The sequence below is a fragment of the Leuciscus leuciscus genome, assembly GCF_965113295.1.
Source record: "Leuciscus leuciscus genome assembly, chromosome: 4".
Taxonomy (NCBI): Eukaryota; Metazoa; Chordata; class Actinopteri; order Cypriniformes; family Leuciscidae; genus Leuciscus; species Leuciscus leuciscus.
The window spans coordinates 55,392,961-55,410,934 of record NC_138728.1 but is presented as its reverse complement, the minus strand read 5'-3'; the positions used below and the strand labels follow the sequence as shown (position 1 = coordinate 55,410,934).

At 40.6% G+C, this 17,974-nt stretch overlaps 1 protein-coding gene across 1 annotated transcript in view; it reads left to right on the top strand.

Moving 5' to 3' along the window:
- LOC309497114 (uncharacterized protein) overlaps positions 1-14,449 on the top strand; it is a 108,009-nt gene extending 93,560 nt beyond the window's left edge. Inside the window, exons 22-25 of the mRNA XM_082167320.1 lie at positions 1,322-1,491; positions 4,534-4,758; positions 5,329-5,435; positions 14,107-14,449. Coding sequence (XP_082023446.1) covers positions 1,322-1,491; positions 4,534-4,758; positions 5,329-5,435; positions 14,107-14,325 — 721 coding nt within the window. The 3' untranslated portion in view covers positions 14,326-14,449. The remainder of the gene's footprint in view (positions 1-1,321; positions 1,492-4,533; positions 4,759-5,328; positions 5,436-14,106) is intronic.
- Positions 14,450-17,974: the final 3,525 nt, after the last annotated feature.

Sequence of the window (17,974 nt, the reverse complement as noted above, 5' to 3'; positions counted from 1 at the left end):
TTTTCTCCATTTTTTAAAAAGCTAAAATTAGCTTCACCGGAGCGGCGCCAAACAAACAATCCTCAGTCAACGATGTCATGCGCGCGCACAGCGCTCTTTAGATGTGGGGCGGGGCGTTTACATTTTAAAGAGACAACTAGCTATAAACAAACTTAAAATAAATTATTGTAAATAATCAATTCACGAAATGTACTGTATCCATTGCATGCATTTAATCAGATTTGTCATTATTATTTTTACTAAAATAAAAATATCTGAGGGACCCCCCTAATTCTATTTTTTATTTCTTATGGGGGGTCCCTAATACCTTATGGGGGGTCCCGGATCCCCCCAGCCCCCCCTCAATTCGAGCACTGGCTGTACGTCACTGACAAGCTGCACATAACTAATAATCACAGCCTTTGCCATTTCATAATCGCGATCAGCCAAATCAATTTAAGTGCAATTACATGTGTATTGCGATTAATCGTGCAGTGCTATTCTCTACTTTACTCTTTAAACCTATAACCTGTGAATAAACGACTGTAGAACTGGATCAGAGCTTATACAATACACCACTGTTTTCAACATTTCAGATTAATAGTAAAGTTATGGAAATTATGTTATATAGGATTTAATGTTATAAGCAGATTCTTAATTTAGAGGTCATTCTCTCAAATAAATTCACAAGGTGCATTCTAGGATGCTATTTAAACACTACTGAAGGTGTTGGCATTTCAGTACAATTAATACTTATATTCATCAAGGACGCATTAAATCGATCAAAAGTGACAGTAAAGACATTTATAATGTTAGAAAAGATTCTGTTTCAGATAAACGCTGTTCCTTTGAACTTTCTATTCATCAAAGAGTCCTGGAAAAATAATTGTACATTACTGATTTCAATATTAATAATAATCATAAATGTTCCTTGATCATCAAATCATCATATTAGAGTGATTTCTGGAGGGTCATGTGACACTGAAGACTGGAGTAATGATGCTGAACATTCAGCTTTGATCACAGGAATAAATTACACTTTACTGTATATTCACATAGAAAATGATGATTTACATTATAATAATATTTCATGGTTAATACTGTATTTTGATCAAATAAATGCAGCCTTGATGAGCAGAAGAGACTTTTTCAAACACATTCAAATAAAATTTTAGTGCTCTAAAAGATATAGTTAAAATATATCTTGGATGTTTTCTTTCCACTAGTCTGAAAAACACTTTCTGAAAAGCCCAACATCTCAGAGTTGTCAGATGACCTTACACTGTCCTTCATAAGACCCTGTTGATAGGAGGCCTCATTGAGTGTGTGTGTGTGTTCTCAGGGAGTGTATGTCAGATACGGTGGGTCTGCTGGGCGAGGTGAGCCGGCATCAAGCGTGTGTGTGTCTGCGCTCGGCGCCTCTTCTGCAGGATCTGCAGGAATGGAGTCAGTGGGAGCTGGTGTTTCAGCCCAACCTAGGCCCGATCAAGGACTTCATCCACAAGCACTGTGGTGGGTCGGCTCCCACACGCATGCTGCTGCTTCTTGTGTCATTTTATGCTTATTTTGATCATTCATATGTGACCCTGGACCACAAAGCCAGTCACATGGGTAAATTTGTTTTAAATTGAGATGTATACATAATCTGAAAGCTGATAATAAATAAGCTTTTCACTGATGTATGGTTTGTTAGGACAATATTTGGCTGAGATACAACTATTGGAAATCTGGAATCTGAGGGTGCAAAAAAATCTAAACATTGAGAAAATCGCCTTTAAAGTTGTGCATTCATGTTCTCTATTGTGCTGCATTCACTCACAAATATAAATGTTTTATATATTTACGGTAGGAAATTTACTAAATATCTTCATGGATCATGATCTTTACTTAATATCCTCATGACTTTTGGCATAGAAGAAAAATCGCTAATTTTGACCCATAACATGTATTGTTGGCTATTGCCACAGATATACCCGTGCGACTCGAGACTGGTTCTGTGGTCCAGGGTCACAGAGTTCAATCATATAGTATATTTCAGTGTGCATCGTGCTCAATGCAATCACAAAGTGTCTTTACAAATACAAATATGTACAATTCTAAATATAAATTATACTCCAGATTTGTTAAATTGTTTCAAAGGATATTTTTTTCCCCTTTAAAAAAAGGAAAAAAGAAAAAGTTAAATAAAACAATTTTTTTATTTTTTATTAATAAGGGTAAAAAATAATGAAAAATCAAATCAAATAAAAAGGTAACTATGTACATCCAGGGAGAGAACATGTGTATAAGCAAGCTTCTTATTCTTGCTCAATGCAATCACAAATACAAAAATGTACAATTACCGAATTTGTTTTAAATATAAATTGTACTCCAGATTTGTTAAATTGTTTCAAAGTATAAAAAAATAAAAATAAGGAAAAATTAAATAAATAAAAAATTGATAAGGATAAATAAAAAAGGTAACGTCTCGGTTACGTATGTAACCCTCGTTACGTCGGATGACGACGAATGGGGTTTCGCTTAGAAAGCCTATCATCTTCGAGTATATAAAACGAGCCAATGGCAATGAAATGCCATGGGTCTGCGGAATTTGCATAGCGTAACTCCACCCCACCCTCGGGGTATACAAGGAAGTACGCTGGCAACATGCAGATATGTCTTCGCTGAGGAGCCGAGACTGAACTCAGGCGTTCCAGCGGTACAGCGGAAGTGGCAAGGAGACGTAACATCTCCGGTCCCTACTCAGGGAATGAGGGTTACATACGTAACCGAGACGTTCCCTTTCGTAGTCACTCCGAGTTACGTCGGATGACGACGAATGGGGTCCCCAGTCTAATCACGCCACCTCAGCTGTCTTCCAGTGCCCTGCGTAAGTCTGAGACTAGCACGGACGAAGGAGTCCTACTTAACACAGGAATACCAAGGTACACTGGGAAGCGTATCTCAGTGGAAATATGCCAACATGCCCAACCCGAAGGGGGGGACTTGGAATACACATATGACCCCGAAGGGCTGCATATGGAGTAACACTGGGGTGTCCAGCCGCAGGTGGAATATTTCAACCCCAGGGGTGGCAAGGTGGCTTGCCGAGGGAAAGACACATGCTCAAAGAGGCTTACAGTGGAAATACACATGTGGGGGTCACCCAGAGGGGGAACCATGCACATCGAGGCACCTAGCCAAGCGCGAAAGCTGCCGGTGGCATAACTCTGGCGTTGACGTCGATAGTGCTGGAGGAGACTCAGGGCTTATTAGGCTCACCTGAGGAAAATATCGCACGTATCCCATCCGTGGAGAGGAATGGCAAGCAAGCGAAGACACCTGAGCAGAATCTAGTTGAAGCGAGTACATGAGAAGTAACTGGCTCCACTCAGAGATTATAGAATCTCGTGAATGTGTTAGGTGTCACCCAGCCTGCAGCTCTGCAAATGTCTGTTAGCGAGGCGCCATGCGCTAAAGCCCAAGAGGATGCGACACTCCGAGTGGAGTGGGCCGTCACACCAAGGGGGCACGGTCGACCTTGCTGCTGGTATGCCAAAGCAATGGCGTCCACTATCCAGCGCCCAATGATACCCGCGGCACGCCGAGAGACTGTACAGCGGGCTCATTCGGAACGCTCACGGGTTGCACAGTGCTTGAGGGGGGTGTGGAGCGTGGAATAGTCGGCGCTTTGTTCCACACCGTAACCCTCAGTTCACCCTGGCCGCCAGCCGAAGTACCAGCTCGTAGATCGGGGTGCGGATGAGGGGACTCTCCCTCTAACGAGATCATTGAGTCTCGAACGCAACAGCGTGATGGTCATGTTCCCGCAATGGGAACATGACTCATCCACAAACGCTGCCTTAGCGTGGTCAACGCCCAGACACGCAAGACAGCAATTGTGCCCATCAGAATCAGAAATGATGCGACCGCAACCAGAAGTGCACGGGCGAGGCATCTTTAAAAAGACGTGCCGCGTGCAATGCTCTTTTGTGAAAGGAGATTTCTCAGCAAGTGTTGAAGCGACCAGGGAGATGAACACACAAACACTGGCAAATCACTGCACAGATAAGCTGGGAATGTGCACTCGCTGGAACTCGCTGTCACACCAACACCTGGAGAGAGGCTCGTCTCGAAGAGAAATAGAGATGAACTCAGAATTGGCTGTGGAGTGAAGTGAATGAACTTGGCTCCGAAGCGAAAACATATCTGCATGTTGCCAGCGTACTTCCTTATATACCCCCAGGGTGGGGCGGAGTTACGCTATGCAAATTCCGCAGACCCATGGCAGACTTATGAATTTACACATGCTTTGTCTTAAAGCATATTAAAAACACCACATAGACACATAAACAACATTAAAAGCTGGATTTTCAACACAGGGGAACTTTAACTAAGTACTGCACAGAATATGAAAGTCTTGTCTATGACAAGATTCAATCACAAAAACACGCTTATCGTCTAATCATTTTAATTGTCAAAATCCCAGTAAATATCTAGATGTCATTTTTTGTCAGTATTGGAGATAAATGTCTTGTTTTCTGTTGGTTCTTATTGCGAACATCCTTTACCCAGGTAAGACGGAGCTGCGGGCCCTTGAGGTTTCTCCCGGTGTCTTGCTGAGAGTCACCACCGATACGAGCGACAAGCACTTCTCAGAGTCGGCACAGGCTCTGGACCCGGTCGGCACCGCTGGTCACCTGGTCTCCATCGTGGTGTCTGATGGGATACCGAACACGCCCACGGCGCTCTTAGCCAATCACATGGAGAGTGCGCTGAACCTCGCAGTTGCGCAAGAAGGTAGGAGGAGCTTTTCTCACGTCTTGAATTAAGATGAATTTTCTTTTAAAATGTTAGCAAAAAATGTACTGTTGATTAAAATGCTAAATTTGGTATTACACTGTGTGTGTAAATGATTAGGTTTGGACTTAGTGCTGATAACCCAAAGCACAGGACAATAGAGACACCAGCATAACAATATTCATGATACTGAAGCTAAAAATACAGAATTATTTCACATGAATATGTTTGAACTCTGTCACTGACTAGATATGTTTAAAATAATGTAGGACACTTTTACTGCTAACATTTGGCATTATCAGGACCCACAAATATTCCCCCATTGCATTATTATACATTATATTCAGCGTTATTTATAGTAGTACTGACACTAAACTTGAATGTTTTCTCACACAGTAATTTTTTATTTTGGGTGAACTATCCACGACACATATTGTTGCATTATTGTATTGCGATATATTGTGACAGGCCTAGTCTGCACTGGTTTGTTTATCTTGTCTGTAACACATTATCTCTGCCAATGATGTAATGTTGGACTCATGTCATGTTTGCATTCTCGTTTGGAAACAGCAATAGCGCCCGGGGAATATGAATACTCGTACAGCGGCGTGGCTCGGTTTGTGCTCGAATGCATCGCAAAGATGCCCACCAGAATTTGCAAGGAACTACTGCAGCAGGTAAAGAGCCAAATCAGTCAAATTCTGGAAGAAACCAACTTTCACTGTGCATTACAAAACATATTGTTTTCAGTACAAATGTCTAAACAGATACATTAAGATATTAACTTGAGAATTAAAAATTATTTAGTTATAAAGTGTTGTTTTCTGAAAACATTATCAAAATTAAGTCAGTTTGTAGTTAAAACAAACACAAATATCTGTCAATGGGTCAGAAAAATTGTGGTTTTCACTTTAGATTGTTAATTTTTCTGACCACAATGGCAGATTTGTTCTTGTTTAAATCACAAACTCATTTTGATAAGATATATGTTTTGTTTTCTGAAAAATGTATCAATTAAGTGCCTTTAATCTTCTTTGAATCTAATCATTTATGCCTCAATGTAAAACACAAGGTAACCTAATTTAAACATTTAATAAATTTGTAATACAACAGCTGCATGCCTTTTGTGCTTGAAGGGACACAAACACATGACATTGTCAATATGACCGTCTCGACGAGTATCCTCGTAAACACAGTTGCTTATGAACGTAATCAATTGAGAAAGAAACGGATGCGTATCGTTATATTGGATCCATGCATTAGTTCTTAAAGTGACAGCAGCCTAATAAACCTGCCTCTGTCTGCGTCACTAATGTTCATCAAACAATAAAAGACAAAGAATTAATCTTAGTTAAAGCTACAAAAGTGATTTTCTCCATTTAATTTATACAGTGAAGATTGTTATTTTACATCTGATTATTAAATGTTTCTACCTGAATACTGTTAAATACCTGAAAAACACGAAGCACTGTTTATTTCCGTTTTATCTTTGTTCTGTTGTATCAAAATAGAGCTATTCAAGTCATCTGGTTCAATGATTTTCATATCGCAGAAAAATTTAAATCGCAATGTCAGTTTTTTCCAATATCATGCAGCCCTAGTTATAATTATAATTATATCCTATTATAAGTAATTGCAACCAAAGTTAAAATGCATTATAATATTTGCTAATTCCTTGTTGCGTCTGAAATTAGTTGCTTGTCAGTGTTTTAATTCATTATACTTTCTAAGGGTGAATTGGATAGTATTATAATGCATTATAACTGTGGGTATTATTATTCATAGGATCATGCAATGCATTATAAGGCATAATTGTGTGCAAAATACTTTTATAATGCAGCAGCATTATAGATGAAGGCTTTGAGTAAAATGTTACTGATATATTTAAACTCTTCAGTCATTTTGCTTCTCCTGTAAATGTATCTTGATTTGAGAATGTTTAGATGTTTGTGCTGGAAAACAGAAACACTGAGGAAGAACATCATTTATTGCAGTGGTGTTTGTCAAATATTGCTAGGCGAAGATCATTTTCTCATTTTTCCAACCTTTGATTTTAATAACGTATTAGTAAATGTTGAAATGAATACTAACTAAGATTGATCAATGCAGTTCATATTCACTAAGGTAGTTAACTAATGCTAACTAATGAACCTTATAGTGTGTTAAAGATATAAAAGATTGGATGACCCGTAATTTTCTTTTATTAAATCCAGACAAGACAGAGGTAATACTTATCGGTTCAAAAAACCGCCCACAAAACCTCGCACAATACAACTTTAACATCATAGGATGTCCTGTTACTTTATCCTCTACAGTAAAAGACCTGGGTGTTATACTCGATTGCAACCTGTCTTTTGAAAATCATATTTCATATGTTACAAAAACAGCATTTTTCCACCTTAGAAACATTGCTAAGCTACGTAATATGCTATCAGTTTCTGATGCAGAAAAGTTAGTTCATGCATTCATGACCTCGAGACTGGATTACTGTAATGCTTTATTAGCTGGTTGTCCTGCATCCTCAATAAACAAGCTACAGTTAGTCCAAAATGCCGCCGCTAGAGTTCTTACTAGATCAAGAAAATATGATCATATAACACCGATTTTATCATCACTGCATTGGTTACCTATAAAGTTCCGTATTAATTACAAGGTATTGCTACTGACCTATAAAGCCCTAAACGGCTTAGCTCCAGTCTATTTAACGGATCTTCTATCACCCTATAATCCATCGCGCTCTTTAAGATCACTAAATTCAAGGCTTTTGGTCATACCTAGGATATCCAGAACCACCAAAGGAGGGAGAGCATTCTCACATTTGGCTCCAAAACTCTGGAATAGTCTTCCTGATACTGTTTGTTGCTCAGACTCTGTTATTTACGCACATGATGGCGGCGCGCACGGTCGCAGCGGCCTCTGCAGCTCCGATAGAGGGTGTTAATGTTTGTGTTAATATATGTTGTAGTGACCGTTTCAAGTATAGCCGTAAAGCCCTTATGATTTTGAGCTCAAGTAGCAACTCAAATAGCAATTACGGAACACCAATTTCAAAACTGTTAACAGTGAAGCTGCAGGAGCTAGGACTACTACGCAGTCAAAGGCCCACCACGGCGTTGCCTGACCTAGCTGTCCGGGAGGTGAGGCGTCGGAAGCGGTGCGAGAGGACCCGGAAGCGAGGCAAGCGGTCGGGTGTTCGCTGGAGGCTAAAAGCTAACCCTAGCCGTCCAGCCCTCCCGTCAGTGCTACTGGCTAATGTACGCTCTCTGGACAATAAACTGGATTACCTCAGACTGCGACTGATCACTCAGTCTGAAACAAGGAACTGCAGTGTGTTTATCTTCACAGAAACGTGGCTGCATAACAACGTTTCCGACACAGCTATTCAGCTTCAGGGGCGAACATCGTTCCGTGCAGACAGGAACACTGGGACCTCCGGTAAGACCCGCGGTGGCGGGCTCTGTGTTTATATTAATAACGACTGGTGTGTAAATGCCTCTGTAGTTGCTACCCACTGCTCACCACAGCTAGAGTTTTTAGTGGTGAAATGCCGGCCGTTTTATTTACCCAGGGAATTCACTGCTATTATGGTAGTGGCGGTGTATATCCCTCCCAGTGCGAATGTTAACGAGGCGCTGCGTGAGCTATATGACACCATCAGTGGGCAACAAACGGCCTACCCCGACGGTTTTTTAATTGTTGCTGGGGATTTCAATCATGCCAACTTGAAAACTGTAGCCCCAAAGTTTTATCAACATGTGAATTTTGCCACGAGAGGTAAAAACATGCTGGACTTATGTTACACCAATATCCGAGACTCATACAAAGCCAGCCCTCGCCCCCATCTAGGATACTCGGACCATCTCTGTGTACTGCTCGTTCCAGCGTACAGGCCAGTGCTGAAACGCTCCAGGCCAGAACAAAAGACCATCAGAGTCTGGCCGGAAGGAGCCGTTGCAGCCCTGCAGGACTGCTTCGAGTGTACAGATTGGGACGTGTTTAAGGAAGCAGCCACCTACGATCAGCAAACATGCTTGGACGAATACACAGACTCTGTGACTGGGTACATTGAGAAGTGTATCGAGGATGTCACTGTTGAAAAGACTGTTACTACACGCGCCAATCAGAAGCCGTGGCTGACAGCAGAGACCCGTGCCCTACTTAGGGCAAGAGATGCTGCCTTCAGGTCAGGAGATGGAAGGCTCCTCCGATCAGCAAGGGCTCAGCTCTCCAAGGCCATCAGGAAAGCGAAACATATGTATGCGCAGAAGATACACAACCACTTCTGTGACGCTAAGGACTCCAGATGTATGTGGCAGGGTATCCAGGCCCTAACAGACTACAAAGTCACAACACAGGTCAACAACAACGACGCCCACCTCCCAGATAAGTTAAACAACTTCTATGCACGGTTTGAAGCCATGAACAGCATGCAGGCATACAAGTCCATATCTACCCCTGAAGAGCAGGCGCTGTATCTGGACCCAGCTGACGTGAGGAGGACACTATCCAAAGTCGACCCACGCAAAGCCACAGGTCCGGATAACATACCAGGGAGAGTGCTCAGGGACTGTGCTGACCAGCTAACAGGTGTTCTTACAGACATCTATAACATCTCCCTGAGCCAGGCTGTGGTCCCTGCGAGCTTCAAAAAGACCATCATCATTCCGGTGCCGAAGAAGTCAGCAGCGACATGTCTCAATGACTACCGCCCTGTAGCGCTGACTTCCATCATGATGAAGTGCTTCGAGCGTCTGGTCAAGAGACATATTCAATCTTTACTTCCCACCTCACTGGACCCCCTGCAGCACCGCCCCAACCGCACTACTGACGATGCTATCTCCTACACACTGCATTCAGCTTTATCCCATCTGGACACTAAGGACGCATATATCAGAATGCTGTTCATTGATTTCAGCTCCGCATTTAATACCATCATCCCCCAGCAGCTAGTAAGGAAACTCTCACTACTGGGCCTTAGCACCCCCACCTGCAACTGGATTCTGGACTTCCTGACAGAGAGAGCACAGTCCGTGCGCATCGGCAGCAGAACATCAGGTCCCATCATGCTAAGCACAGGTGCCCCTCAAGGTTGCGTCCTCAGCCCACTGCTGTTCACGCTACTCACCCATGACTGCACTACCAAGTTTGAATCCAACCTTATTATTAAGTTTGCCGATGATACAACGGTAGTTGGCCTCATCAGCGGCGACAACGAAGCACGATACAGAGAGGAGGTGGAATTACTGTTAGGTTGGTGCCACAACAACTACTTATCTCTTAATGTGGATAAAACACAGGAGATGGTTGTTGACTTCCGTAGAAGGCAAGCTGACCATCTTCCCCTGTTCATTAGTGGCTCAGAGGTGGAGAGAGTCAGAAGCACCAAATTTCTTGGTCTGCATATTTCTGACGACCTCACCTGGTCCATCAACACCAGCACTGTAATGAAGAAGGCACAACAACGACTGCACTTTCTGCGGAGACTGAAGAGAGCCAGGCTCCCGCCATCCATCCTCACCATCTTTTACAGAGGAACTGTGGAGAACATCCTGACCTACTGTATCACTGTGTGGTTTGGAAACTGTAAAGCACACGAACGAAAGTCCCTGCAGCACATAGTGAGGACAGCTGAAAAGATTATAGGGGTCTCCCTACCACCCATCCAAGACATCTTTCAGTCACGCTGTGTGCGCAGAGCTTCTGCCATTATAAAGGACCCCTCCCATCCCTCACACAGTGTGTTTGTCCCTTTACCATCTGGTAGGAGGTTATGCAGCATCAGGACTCGCACTGCAAGATTCTGTAATAGTTTTTTTCCTCAAGCTGTCAGAGCCCTGAATACCAGGGTGCCACTCATCATCTCATTGCCATAAATTGCCACCTTCCCACCCCTCACTCCCCCCAATGAAGGACTAAGAGCCCATAAATGACTGTGGACTGTCACCTAAATGAATGGGCATTAAAAAATGTACCATTATGCACTGTCACTTTAATGGTTTTATGACTTTCTGCTATGCTTGAACTTTACTATTTTATTGTTTTATTGAAATTGTTTACTGTTGTTATGTATTGTGTGTATCAGATGTTGTTGTTTATTTTTGTATTGGTTGTTTATTCTTGTACTGGTTGCACCTCGGTCTGTACGGAACGAAATTTCGTTCGACTGTATACATGTATACAGTAGAATGACAATAAAGTTGACTATGACTATGACTATGACTATGACTCGCTCTCCCAGTTTAAAACTAGATTAAAGTCGCATCTCTTCAGCCAGGCATTCATATAATCCTACAGTTCAAACTACAATCCGGCCTCTAGCTCATAAATGCCAGAGGAGAACTGGCCCACGACTGAGCCTGGGTTCTCCCAAGGTTTTTTTTTCTCCATTAGGTCACCTGATGGAGTTTTAGGACACCATTAGGTCACTTGATGAAGTTTTTCGGTTCCTTGCCACTGTTGCCTTTGGCTTGCTCAGTTGGGGATATTTTGGGGATATTTCATTTAATTTTATCAATCAATAAAATTCCTCTTGAAACAAACTTTGTTGTATTATTTTAATTTAATACTGTGAAGCTGCTTTGATACAATCTGTATTGTGAAAAGCGCTATACAAATAAACTTGACTTGACTTGACTTGACTTATAGTAAAGTATGACCAGTATTGCATTACATTTTCCCATCATCACTGGGGATGTTAGACGAGACGTCTCGTGGGTGGGAACCAGAGGCTCTCGAGGCGGGAGAAAGTCCTGTATCTAGGTTGTTGTCATGACAACCGTTGCCGAGTGTCATTCTTCGAGGGTTAGAGGTTCAGTCTCCTGTCATATCATTAGTCTCGAGCGCCTTTCTTCATTCCCATAATGATCCCACTCTCCCTGCTGGATAGTTGGTTTATGATTAGCCTTAGGCTGGCACTTGGCAGCTAATTTCTGATTGGATGAGTCACGTTGTGTTTTGCTGCTTGGCTATAAATGACCTGAAGTTGCAAATTCACGTTAGTATATTTTTTTAAGTCCCCCTGTAGTCAATAATTGTATCTTTTAAAACTCAACTTTGATCACCAAAATATGAAAACGTTTTTTCCTTGAAAAAAATGTCTTCATGCCTTAACATATCTTGACTGTAACTCGACACCCTTGCCTCATTTAGTATGCGCGGTTCTATGAAACCCTAAGCGCGGGTAACTAAACCCTAAACCAACTTTTTTTAGTTAATGATCTGTAAGAATGGGGCTTTATTAGTGCTGTTCATTGATTCGAATAACTTTTTTGACATTTGGGTATAAAGTGTTTTAATTCTACAATATATGGTGTAAAAACGTCTGAGTGCTGCCCTCTTCAGGTTGAACGGTGGCTACTGCAGTTGAATTTTCCTATTGGATGTTTGCGGTGGTACGTGAAGTAAGCAGTGGCAGGTGACGTAAGCAGGTTCCAGCTCACCACGCCCCTGGTACGAGCTCACCACGCTCTCCCTTGGTTCCAGCTCACCACGCCCTCCATTGGTACGAGCTACCACGCATAGTATTGCATCAGTTAGGATAGCTTCAAGTTAGCGTAGATTTATTTAGTACAGTGGTCAGGAGGGTGCGTAGGTGTAGTGTTGCTGGTTGCAACAGCACTGCTGGACTGCATAGCTTTCCAGCAGACTTGGAAATTAGGAGTCAGTGTTTGCATGCACTTGGCCTGGAAGACCGTGAGTGTGAAACCTGCATTTTACGCGGGATTGCTTCTCCAATGCAATAGAGGTGGACATGGGCTTCTCCACACAGCTCGCGCTGATAAGCGACGCAGTGCCAAACACTGCTCCTCCTGCATGGACTCCACCACCGCAGCGGCGTCTTGATGTGAGTGATCATATATATAATCACAATTTATGGTTAGGCTAAAGTTAATCCTCTGCGGTCGACAAACGCGCCGGTGCATTTTGCTGGATTTTTTTCACATAGCGGCAAAATATGAATATGCCTTCAGAGAGCGCGCGCTATTGACATCAACTCGATAAAACTCATCAGATGCATGTACTTTACGTCGCCTTGCGACCCTGTGAGTCACTCTCCATTTTAGAGTCTGACAGCAGCTGTCAATTAATCCGTCACTGCGGGTCTCAGGTGCACGCCCCCCCACTCAGCCCCGCTCACGGTTCGTCCCCTCTATCCTCTGACCAGGGGTTTAGTTTCCCTTTAAGGAGAAAATACTCAGCAATGGTGTCGACTTATGAATTTACACATGGTTTGTCTTAAAGCGTATTAAAAACACCACATAGACACATAAACAACATTAAAAGCTGGATTTTCACCACAGGGGAACTTTATTAAATTAAACCTTATTGTAAAGTGTTACCAAATATTCTTTAAAAGTAAATTTAACACTTTATTTTAGAGTGTCATTGTTACATGTAGTTACAGAAGTAATAATAACTATAAATTATGCATAATTACATGCAACTAACCCTAAACCAAACCCCATTACTAACCCTATAATATGTAGATGTAGTCATTTATTAATACTCAGTACTTAAGTTAGGGTTAGAAAGTAAAGTGCAACCCACTTTAAAATAAGGTTTCACTTGTTAACATTAGTTAATACATGAACTAACATTAACAATGAGCAATATATCTTCACAGCTTTTATTAAGCTTTTGTCAATGTTCATGTTTGTGTTAGTTCACAGTGCAATTACTAATGCAATCTTATAATAAAGTGTTTCCATGAATCTAACTCACTTTTTAAGGTTAGCTTTTTCCTAATGGTTTTTATTATTTTGTATTCAGTGTGTTCTTTTGTTTTTTGTACGCTTTTCATTTCTATCTGTGTATTATTCTTTTTTTCCTTTTCTCTTTGTATTTTTATTGTGTACAGTGCCTTGAGAAGCTGCTTTAAAGGCGCTATATAAAATAAAGTTTATTATTATTATATTATTGCTTTTCTTACTTAGTATTTTTGTCTTGTTTCCAGTCCAAATATTATTTCATAACATTTCTTAAATCAAGATGCATTTACTAAAGTAGTAAAATGATATAAGATATTAAGTCTTGTCTATTTAAGTGATTAATTAAGTGTGTTGATGCTTAAAACAAGCAAAATTATCTGTCAATGGGGTAAAAAATAATAGTATTGTTTCTGTTTGAATTAAGAATATTTTTCTTACCCCATTTGCAGATAATTTTTTTAAACATCAACATTCCCCTGGAAAGCAAGACATAATATCTTATGTCATTTTACTCATCTAGTAAATGCATCATGATTTAAGAATTCCTAGATATTTGGACTGGAAACAAGACAAAAATACTAAGAAAAGCATTTTTTGCGGTGTGTTTTTATGATTTGGTGTTTTGATTATTTTTGTGCAGGTGTTCTTGGAGCCGCTCTCTAAAGTGCTTGGTCAGGCCAAATCTAAAGCTCTCCTGCTGGACGTTGCCCGTTCAAACTCGCGTCACCTGATCAAACTGCATCAGATGGGGCTTCTTCTGGGAATAACCGAATGGAGAGGAGACTTAAACAGCAAACTGGTTTCTCCAGCTCGTCCCGAAGCGCCCGCACAAGACAAGAAGGTCCGAGTTCACTTCTAGTTTCAAACTGGATTCTGTTGACACCAAAACTGTTCTGTTTCAAACACTGTTTTAACTTTTGGTGTCTTTACAAATGCGCACTTGTAAATGTTTATTAAACACAGTTACTGTTCTTGAAATAAATCCGAAATTGCTATATGACTGTGATTTAATTAAATTAATATATGCGCTGCATGTTTTAGTGTGAAGCGCAAAACTGTGTAATTGTGCAAAGACTCATTTTTTTATTTTACAATGAAATATTACATACTGTAGCAAAATCAGCTCAAATGAGGGTAATGTATAATTGATAATCAATAATTAATCATTAATAATTGATCATACTGGTTTTGAGCCATATTACCTACACATTTTAAATCCCAAAAATGGAATAAATAGGCCATATTTTTTCTCTCTCTCTCTCTCTCTCTCTCTCTCTCTCTATATATATATATATATATATATATATATATATATATATATATATATATATATATATAATTAACCACAACAAATTACAATCAATTATGAATATACAGAATTAATGTCACATCGAATAATTTGTTTGTCCGCCAAATTAATCATGCGATTTTCTTATCAACTCTTAAGGAGGATTCTTCTTATAAACTCTCAAGAGAGGTTATTACTCTGGCCATGAGGAATAACTTTCTTGTTTTATAAGATTATTAACTTGTAGGCACATTTAAGAGGCTTTGTTCCGTGAGCAGCAAACAGAGACAATCAAGCATATAATGGGTTTTTAATAAATGAAACTATAAACATACAACTACATCTAACAAAGAATACATATATGAGTAGTATAATGAAAGTAAATAAAGAAAGAAAGAGCAGATTACAGAATGGCAAACATATCACAAACAATGAACCTTTGAGAACCAGCAAAAAGAATCAAAACCACCTTAAGCAGGGGTATATAACCTTAACGCATTTAAACCTTGAAAAAGACAATACTTGCATTGATCTTTTGTTGCTGAGCGAGAATGCGTGTGTGTGAGTGTCTGTTCTCGGTTTGTCCGTTAGTTGGACGCGTTCTTTCGGTTCTTCCGGAGCTCGTGTAGTTCGCGGGAAGTTCAAACGGTTTACTTGTAAGAGTTGCCAAAAACTTAGTTTAAGTCCGTTTCTCTGTTAGTAGAGGTGAGTGAACACGAGACTAAACAAGGCAAGGAGCCGGAGATACGACTAATACAAAAAGCTAAGAAGCAAAAGTAAAACACAAAACAAAACGGAGAGCAGATAAACTTGAAGAAGAGGAGAGAAGACAAAACAAGACCAAACAAGAAGTCGTAAAAAGGAAAAGTAAGAGCACGATGGTGTGTGCGTCCTTCTTTAAGGAGTTCGAAGTCCGCACCTCTTTTGGGTAGTTAGACCAATCGAATCAAGAAGTTCTGAGCCGGAAAGAGTTTCTTTGTCTCAGCTCAAAAGCTTAATTTGCATGGTTTATGACGGTGTCAAGATTTTGTCATTTCTACTCCAAATGATGGTAAAGACAGTATAATACATTTTATCATAACCTACTTCATATATTTAGCTTAGGCACATCGAGAGGTTTAATTAGGTACCAAGATTGATATATCTGAAAGATACAAACATAGAGATACATTCTTATTCTTTACAATAGGCACTTAAGAGTTCAACTAACACAACTGGGAAGTCACACTATGCTAATAACAGGGGCTAATCATACATGCATACAGGAATATATCATATACACTATATCATATATGAATTAAATGCAAAGAATGTTGGTGTGTGTGTATTTGGCATCTCAGAGGTCTTTTTTTGGCCACCTGGACTTCTTGCTTGCAGAGAGAGGGGGTTTGAGTTGATTACGATCTCTTTGAAGCCATCTCCTTGAGTTTGGAGGTGGTTCTGTTAAACTTCCACTCGGCCACAAACGTGTCAAAAGGGGCAATTTGATTCAGACTCATCGGCGCTAAGCTGTGATTTACATTTATGAGGTCGATGGTTAAAAGCATTTCTGAATCTTAAAGGGGTCATATAATGCCATTTTTGTACAAGCTAATATGATTTTTTAGGGTCTAAATTAAAAGTTTTGTAATATACTTTAATTAAAAATTCTCATTAGTATTGTAAGAAAACACTAATTTTACCTGGTCAAACACAGCTCTGTTTTCAGCACGCCGTTTAAGTGCATGTGTCTTTAAATGATAATGAGCTTTGCTCACCCCGCCCCTCTGTTCTGTGCATACACCGTAACACAATAACACAATAACCATAACACGTTGTTCATTATAAACGTGGGATTATGAATTATATTGAGAACGTCATACATAGAAAACATGCCGTAATGTACCCTGAGTGTAAACAGCCGCATTCATCATGGAGATTAATACAAAGATTAATATAAATATGAATATAAAGGTTAATAAAACGTTACACTCACTTCAGTTCTTCTGGAGGTGCAGCAGGAACACGAATAGTTGGTACTGATCCTTTTTTCAGGAGCAGCTTCTTAGCAAAACCAGCTTTATACTGACCCTCGTGTGTTAGGCAGTCTGGTGTGTGAAATGATTCGCGCAAACATGAAAGCATTGACGTTGATCGTGGGGAATATTCCATTCGAAAACAAACTCAGCCACTGCGTCTTCAGCGGTCCGGATTCAAAATGATGCTGTGTTCGTTATTACACCCAAGAACAGAACACCACAATCGCTTAGACGCCATTCTGCTCATAGACAGTGCTCCAACGTTTCAACAATGACGCGCGGACTATGATTGACAGCTCGCTCACGAGCGAGGGCGGGTTGTGACACTGCTGTCATTGATTGACAATCGTGGGAGGGGCGTCCGACCGTGTGACGTCACTAGGTCGAACGGCTTGATTTGAGAAAAGGGAAAACATAAGAAGATTAAAAAAAAAACACTGGATGGATTTTTATCATTTTATGATGGTTGTGTACAGGCACTGCCAACACACATTTCAGTACAATCAACTTGTAAAAGTGCTTGTACCATTATATGACCCCTTTAAAATGACAAGTCACCGTCAGTGGCGGTTCTAGAGGGGGGCCAGGGGGGGCCAGTGCCCCTGTGACAACAAGCTTGGACCCCCTTGTGGCCCCCCTAAATGTGGAGTGTGAAATCATTTTTACAAAACTATTTTTTGCTATATCGTTGTTTTTCACATGATCCGTTATTAGACAGTGGCAACACGGAACACAAATGTAACCCTAGAGGGACTGCTTACATCGGATCTGCAGGTTTTTTTCTATTCAGAAGTTGGACGTTTTGCGCGAATATTATAGTTAAAGCAAAGAAGGAAATATTGAGGTGAGTAAAGTTGTTAATATGTTGTATTTGTATTAAATGCATTAGGCTACAGAAGTGTAACGTTAGATCAGCTAATCTTAACCTGGCTGTTTGTTAGCTTGTGGCAGTTTGAAAAAGGATCAAATGATCAACAAACTCATGGTGATGAGTATTTTTACTTAAACAGGGATGTAAACAGCGCGCTTTTCTGCGCCTCTTTTTCACGTCAGTTTGGGTGACTTGGGTCTGATTATAATTTCACAAAGTCATCTGAAGCCATTCCATAGCTTAATGTGAGGGACAGAAGTCTATTTACATAATTAAATTAAAGTTTATGGAAACTCGTTTTCCCTCATCTGTCAATCATTCTCCATTCAGT